This window comes from Falco rusticolus, chromosome 4 (assembly GCF_015220075.1).
Source record: "Falco rusticolus isolate bFalRus1 chromosome 4, bFalRus1.pri, whole genome shotgun sequence".
NCBI classification, from domain to species: Eukaryota; Metazoa; Chordata; class Aves; order Falconiformes; family Falconidae; genus Falco; species Falco rusticolus.
The window spans coordinates 93847607-93855512 of NC_051190.1; the positions used below are offsets into that span (position 1 = coordinate 93847607).

General features: G+C 51.6%; 1 protein-coding gene across 2 annotated transcripts in view; it reads right to left on the minus strand.

Annotated features, from left to right (window-relative positions):
* The window catches only part of TBX20 (T-box transcription factor 20), a 57513-nt gene extending 51404 nt beyond the window's left edge, over positions 1–6109 (minus strand). For both annotated transcript variants that reach the window (XR_005104015.1, XM_037386325.1), the window contains exons 1-3: positions 5900–6109; positions 3771–4005; positions 2343–2507 (exon numbers count right to left, since the gene is read on the minus strand). Coding sequence is in view for 1 of the 2 variants with exons in the window: in XM_037386325.1 (XP_037242222.1) it covers positions 2343–2507; positions 3771–4005; positions 5900–6026 (527 nt within the window). In the remaining variant the exon portion in view is untranslated. The remainder of the gene's footprint in view (positions 1–2342; positions 2508–3770; positions 4006–5899) is intronic.
* Positions 6110–7906: the final 1797 nt, after the last annotated feature.

The window sequence follows — 7906 nt, forward strand, 5'->3', positions numbered from 1 at the left end:
AAAAAGCTGTCTTAGTGTTGAAAGTTATTTTTGTAATGGAAAAAGCAAAACATCTAGCGGGTTTGATCCTGCAAAATCTTACACCCATGCACAATGTGACACCTTAATAGTTCCCTGATGCCATCGCGCCTGTGCAGATGCAGGCAGTGATGTGCATGGGGAGTCAGCACCTCTGTACCAGCACCCAGGCACTAAGCACACGTACACCCCTCCCCAATACCCCTTGAGTGAGGAGAGCTAAAACCATGTGTTTGGAGGACAAGAAATCCTGACTTCATTAAGGGCTCCTGTCACTGGAGCAGGACCAAACCTGTTTCAAGATGGAAGAAGTGCTACTTTTAATCTGTTCAAGCAAGACTGAGGACTCCCACCTCAAAAGATGCATTAACACTCCAGAATAAGCACTAGTAATGCAAACATCAGCATGCTGAACCTCTTGACATCCTTTTTCTCAAACAGGAGCATAAGAAGGATAAAATGCATAAATGTATACGTAAGTACCGTTCACACAAAGAAAAAGCAATCTGTGCCTGTGCTGGGATCAGTAGTGTTTTGGCTAAGCATCTTGAAAATGAAATGGGAAAGGTATACATTTACACATAGGACCAAAATATTCTGAAAACATCCTGAAAATGAAACAGCACAGCTATACACTTGCACATAGGGGCACTGATCCAATGGGACCTGAAAGATCCAGGACCAGTACAATGACAATAAATATTAAACTCCAAGAAAGTTTGACCCCAGCTCTAAAACACTCAATAGGGCAGCTGCTAATTATTCCAAAGATCAGTCTCTTGTCTGATGTTCTTATATTTCCTCATTCAACTAGTCTATGCCAGATAGAGCGTGAATTAGCAATCTATTTATAGGTATCCCAAAAAGCGCTTGAACAGAAAAATAAGAAGGGGAAAACCCTGCCTTAAAGCTATTTCTGTCCTTCCCTTATTTCTTCTTTTGATGCTGACTCCTTTGGAGCAGGATCCATGTTTTTCCTTTGGGTTTTGATCAGTGCCCATTACAATACGTCAAATGAAGCCCTCAGACGTTAACCACATTGCAAGAAGGATTTTTTGGCCATGAAAACAAAGCCGACATAACTCCTAGGTTGCTGACTTTAATCACAGCTTCTCTGCATGCGCTTTTTGTTTGTTTACTTCCCTGAGCCGCCTTACAGAAATCAGCAGTCAGCAAGATTTCAGTTGAACTATTTATATGAGGAAAGTGTGCAGGATTTGATCCCTATACTCACACACAGAAAAAAAAAAAAAAAAAAGTGCTTCCATTTCTTGCGTTTCACTTTTAATTTCTCCCTCAGTAATAAGCAAGTTCTTAACCCCAGGCTAAGCCACCTGGAGCGGGTCTGTGTGCCTGCGCAGAGCCCTCCACGAAAAGTTTCTTTGAAGCCAGAGAGGCATCCACATTATTTCCATATCTCCGGCTCTGACTCAGCAAAGCCGTTCGACATGTGCTTCAGTCTTACTGGACCTGGCGACTTAAGTACGTACTGAAGTGCTGGGCTGAAGACGATGAAGCGTGGGTCTCCACTGAGTGCCCTCCTACCTACAGCCGAGCCCTGCAGCCTCAGTTTCCCAACGCTGAAAGGAATTGGTCATTCATTACATTAACAAAAGGATTTTAGAAATTAATTTTCTACAGCATTTTGTTTCTGTGTAGAGAAGGAGGGTAATTTGCTTAATTTTTTCCCAACTTCTCAGAAAATTCTGGTTTCTTAACAACAGAAATCTCTGTGCTGTAGAGCTGATCCATACTTTGCCTACTATCTAATAGCCAACTAAAAGCAAGAATAAAATTATTGGTTAGCAAACGCTGGATATGTAATCAAGAAATAATACCATTTCAAGCATAAACAGCACTGTACTGTAATGCAGTACTTCTACTTGGACTTGGCTGGTGGTGCTTGGATTGTTTTAAATTATGAAGTCAAATACCGGGGGGGGGGGGGGGGGGGGGGGGGGGGGGGGGGGAAACCCAAGAGACAAAACAATATCTTTTTTAAAAAAAGCTTTCTATCTGAATTACAGCAAACATTTTTTTTTTTTTAAAAAAAAAGTATATATGTACAAGAGCTTTCAGCCAAATCCTGCATACCTTTGAACATTCAGTTTAAATCAAACCTCAAGCAGAGATTTGAGGCCCGATTCTGCATCACAAAAATTCATGATAGTTCGACCATCAACTTTGTTGAGCACAGACTCAAAAAATCTCATACTGCTGTTTGCAAACAGTGTGGAAAGATTAATAGCAGGTATTTCTTGAAATTAAAAAAAAAAAAAAAAAGGGGGGGGGAATAAAAGGACCAGCAGTAAAAATCTACAAACCTTGCAGGGAGCGGAGGGTCAGCTTTTCCAGCCACTAACCAGGAAGACCTGTGGTAGGCATATCTATATCTTTTATTGTCCACGGGAACTATATCCATTAACACAATGTACTTGGCTTCGGGATCCACTCCCGAGAAGGAAACCCTGATGGTAGGAAACATTCTCCTGAAATAAAGGCAAATCAAAAAAATAAATAAGTGGATGGAAGGCAGAAATAAGAGAGCTTCCGAAAAGCTTAAAAGTAAGAATTCTATTTGAAACCACCTGAAAAAAAAATAATCAAAGCATCTAATGATTCTGCTTCAGCGTGATAGAATTTAATTCCTGTGCATCTTTCCAATACACAGAGAAAGAGCAACTTGAGATCAGAACTATTTTTTGGAAGCAAAAAGAAAAAATGGAAAAAGCAAAAAAGAAATGTACTTTTTGCCCGTTAGTTAAAAATACACCACGACTTCAGAAAATAGCTGTACCTAAGGACAACTAAGTCCTTAGAAACGTGGGGGTTTTAATGGGATCCGTACTAGTGTTAGGGAAATATTGCAGAAATTATTTCCGTTAATATTCTCACATGTTTGAGATGCATGTTATTTAAGCCTGCTCGCGAAATTTCCGAGAAGAATTTTCAAAACTAAACTTTCCTGTCTTTACTTAAATTTTGACAAAAAGCGATTTCAAAATGTAAGGTTATGCCACAGATCAGAAATAATTAACTTTAAACAGTTTAAAATGTTGAACTTCAAATTGCAGATTTTATACGGGGGTTGTTTTTTGTTTTTCTTTACTTTTTAAAACACATGCTGGTAGACATCGCTAGTTAAGAGAAAAAAAATCGTCGGGGAACTACATTCATAACAAGTAACTTTGGGGGTTACAAAACCCGACAAGACATTTGGCTCCTGGGGACTGCGTTTGACTGGCCAAACCCCACAAGCTTTTCGCAGAAACGGCGGGGTTTGGGGTGACGGGAAAACCTGGGGTTCTTTTGCATCTTTTTTGCAACCGAGAGAGAAGGGAAACACACCGCCCCGAGCGCCGGCTGGATTACACCCCCGCGCCCCCGGCCCCGCACAATCTCCGCACCGCGCGGAGCAGCTTTTAGCCACAAACAAATTATGAGGGGGACAAAATTTCTCCCCTGGGACCCCACACCCCCCGCTTCGCTTTCAGCCGGCACCGCACCCCGCCGCGCCTCTCCCCCCGCGGGGCTCCGCGCACCGCGCAGCGCCGGGCTCAGCCCGCCGAGCGGCTGCTGAGCAGCGCGGCGGCGCGAAGGGGCTTCACCCTCCTCCTCCTCTCTCAGCCCATCCGAGCTGCTCTCCCCAAATCAACCCCGTGGGCTTCTGTTCGTTTTGCCTTCTTCCCCCCGCCCCGTCCCAAGCTGCCTGCGGGAGGAGCCCGCAGGGAACGCGGGGTGCCCAGACTTACCTCCCCGACTTGGTGATGATCATCTCGGTACCCAGTTCGTGAAACTTGTCCCAGAGCTCTTTGGTCTCCAGGCTGCAGGAGATTTTGGCCATCTCCTCGCTGGGGATGATGGGGGTGGTGGGGATGAGGGGCTCGGTGCACAGGGTTGAAGGGCTGGTGCTAAAATCCCCGTGAGGGTCCAGGCTGGATAAGTCACTCAAAGGCTGGGCGCAAGAGGATTTCTCAACGAATTGTTCTGCAGGGTTTGGAGCCGGGGGAGAAAAATTTAGAGAAAGAGAGAGAGGGTTCAGCCAGGACGGGGCCACCGCCGAGAAAAACCATTAAAAAACAAAACAAAAAATAAAACCAACAAAAAACCAAACCCCCACCCGAAATAAAATCAAAACAAAAGGCTGTTTAGCTGCGGCCCCCCGCCCCCCCGCGCTGGTCCTTAGGCGTCAGGTCATCACTGGGGGACAGCGGTGGTGACTTTCGCAGATGAGCTCCGGGAGAAGCCCGGCGCGGGGCCTCTCCCTGAGAGCGTCCGGGGGGTGATGCGCGGGGGGCGGCGGGGCGCTGCGCGGTCCTGCGCGCTGCCTCTCTCCCAGCCCAGGGTTCCATGGAAGGGTCATTCATTCTCATTAAAACGGGAGCGCCCGGCTCCGAGGGGCTGCGGAGGGCCGGGGTGACGCTGGGAGAGCACGGCGGCCGCTCCTCAGTTGCACGGCTGGCAGAGGAGCCCTAGCGCGGAAGCGCAGGCTCCGCGCTCCCTCCGCGGGGCAGCGAGCTCCTGGCACTCGCTCAGGTTCGCCGGGGCTGCCCTGCGCGGGGCTGAGCGCGCCCCGTCGGAGAAACTGGCTGCAACATGCGCGGGTGCGGTAGCTGCCGCCGACGCTCCCCGCCGCAAGCCCCGGGAGCCTGGGGGGCTCCGAGGCGGGGGGGGGGGAGGGGTGTCAGCCCACGAACAGGATCGGAGGGAGCGGGGCTGCCGGGCGCACTGCGACGGATCCAGCGCCGAGAAGGACCCAAAGGCGCCCGGCCCCTACGGAGAAACGTTTCGCCCCGACCGCTGGTGACACAAGCCGAGTTCCTGGCGGTGCTCCCCTTCGAGTCCTAATAGAATGGCGTGGGGGACCCAATTTAAAAATATATTATTTTGGGGGGGAAAATTAATTGAACGAGCGTTTTCCGGGAAAAAAGAATAATTAAATGAAGGAAACTACCTACGTTTAACACAAGACCCTGTAAACACGTCAAACGCGAACAGTGCAACATTCCCGGCCTACGTTATCACCCAGACGAAAAAAGTTTACAATGAATCCCTGGACTATGTGAAATCTGTTGGGTCAGTTGATGAGCTGGAGCAGACGCTGAGAGCGCTGCCTTTTCTGCGTGCTTGTAAGACTGAATGTAATCTTGTTCATTGGCGCCCTGAAAGCTTAATACAATTTTTTTATTTGCTTTTTTTTTTTTTTTTTTTTTAGTTTTCTTGGGTACAAGCAAGGACCACAAGCCGCAGAAACTGGGATGGGGGGAGGAAGGGAAAACGCTGATGTGTTTAAAGAGCCTTCGGGAATCTGAATCGAGGCGAATCTGAATAGAAGCGAATTCGCTTGCCCGAAAATCGCGAGGAATTACTATAAAAATGCTCCCGCTCAGTGTAGAGTAAAACAGTCTGTACGAGCCTACACCGAGTAGTTGTGGAGCAAGGGGATTTTCGGGTCTACGTACAAATTGTACTACCCCTTACAAGCCTAGGCACGATACCGGAGATTCTCTCAAGACTTCAAAAACATAGATGATTTGCAATAAATATTTAAGAGGTTTATTTCATACCAGCGAAGAGAAACGTTAATTACCTCGGTCTGTGGGATTACTCTACGAATGGCGAAGCTGGGTAAATAAACGGCGGAATCGAAGCTGGAGGAATTTAGGAAAACTGTTTATGCTATAAACGGCCTCGCCCGAGCGCAGAAGAAGAGACGCAATGAAGAGACTTAACGGGCCGCCGCGGTGCGGCTTCGCCTTCCGCAGGGGACACCCGCGGGCACGGGGACACCAGCCCCCCGAGGAGCGTGAGCCCGGGCGGGCAGCGGGGACGGGAGCCCCGCGCCCCACGGACCCCGGCGGCCGCCCCCGTCCCCACTCACCCAGCGGCTTGATGGTGCTCTCTGGGGACTCCTTGTCCTTGGAGCTGCCGCTCGACATGAGGGCAGCGATGGAGAAGGCGTTGGCCCGGGAGGAGAGCTGCGGCTTGGGGGGCGGCGTGTACTCCATGGCCAGCCGGCGGGGAAGCGGCGCTGCCCGGACGGGGCGGGCGGCGGGGGCAGCGGAGCGGAGCTGCGGGCGAGAGGCGCTCTGCGCCCGGCGCCGCGCGCTCCCCCGCCTTAACGCGGGGCCGCGGAGATCCTATCGGCCGGCGGCCAATCGGCGGCGGGACACGTCAAGGGCCCCGGCCCGGCCCGGCCGCGGAGGAGGGGGCGGAGGCGGCAACAGCAGCAGCAGCAGCAGCAGCAGCAGCAACAGGAGGAGGAGGAGGAGGAGGGAAGGAGGGAAGGAAGGGAGGGAGGGAGGGAGGGCTGGGCTCGGCTCTGCCCGCCCGCGGGGTGGGCAGGGGGCGGCCAGCCTTCAGGCTGGCTCCCCGCCACCGCCGCCGCTCCCCCTTCGGGCAACCCAGCCGCGCTCCCCGCCGAGGCCCCGGCGGCGCTTCGGGGTGCGCCCCCCGCTGCTCTGAGCCCTGCGGAGGGGGGCGGGCACGCGGCCGGGGATGCTCCCGAGGAGGTCCCTAGGCTCTTCGCTCTGTCGAGGCAAGAATCGATGGAGAGGTGGTTGAGAAGAGGGAAATGAACCGTTGTTTTTTCTCGTGCGTGCGTGTCTATGTCCATTTTATATTTTAAATTCAAATTTTAAAATACCACAATTTTTACAGCAGCCGTTTTCGTCGTTGTGTGCCTTCTGGTGGGACAGAAGGTTAAAGGCTGACCATGCGCTTGATTTTCCTGCACCGCATCCCAGAAATTGTCATCTCACGCAAATGCACTCGCCCCTACCGAGGGCAGGTGAGACCCCCGCTGGGCTCCCGTCCCTTGGCGTGAGCCACCAGCCGCGCAGTCTTCGTCAACTCCGCTTCATCGGCTCCACCAAAATAGAGGCTCTTGGTCAGGCACATTGAGACAGAGAGAAAGCCAGGACGGGCTGAGGGTGCCAACAAGCACATCATTCCAAGGCAGTGATTTAAGTAAGTTGCTCACCACTACTCTGAAACACGTCTTGTAGGCATCCTCCCGTAAATAAAAAAGCGGGAAATTTAATTAAAGTCCTTTAAATAAAAAGAGAAAATACTCGCCCGCTAAAAACGACTCGAGAAGACACGCAAATTTATCACTAAAGTTTCGATTTCTAAACCTAGAACACAATCCGAGGGGCTTTTAATACGCAGAGTTGTGCCAAGAGACATGCCAACATCTGTGCTGCTCCTATCCTGGCTGAACTTAATTAATTAGCGCGGAGAAACAATTGCGCGGGTTACCCTTTGCGGCCGGTGAAGTGGGCAACACGAAATAGTACCTTATCGCTGTGAAATGAGCGAGAACCAGCCGCGGTTTGCCCTTTCATTACCTGAATTTGCTAATAGAGGGAATGTATAGACAGAATGGAATACATCTATATGTATATATTATCGCCAACAGGACGCGCGATGGGCAGAGGGCTCAGGACTTCAGTGTGGCCCACAGTGGTCTGGGGACCAGGTCTTGCCTAAGGAGGGGGGGGGGGGGGGGGCGGCGGGGAAGGGCGCACCCCGCCCCCCCCCCCGGCCGGGCAGCCAGGAGCCCCTGCCGCCCCAAGGTCACCTCGGCAAGCATCACGCCTTGCCACAGCGCAAACGAGAACGCTCGATCCTCCCGACGTCAATCCGAAGAAAACGAACAACAGAAAGTCCCCACAGCGCTTTACTCCGAGGGACATCCCTCCTTTTAACAGCCCGGGTTCCCCGCGGTTCAGCCCCGCTCCTGGGGCAGCTCCCGGCGTGCGAGGGGCGGCGGCGGCGGGACAGGATTCCCGGCCCTGCGCTCCCTCGGCCGGACCTGGGAAGCAGGGTCCGACCTGCCTGGAAAGACGGACGAGGCGGGATACAAATCGCCCGGGGAGTTCTTTAC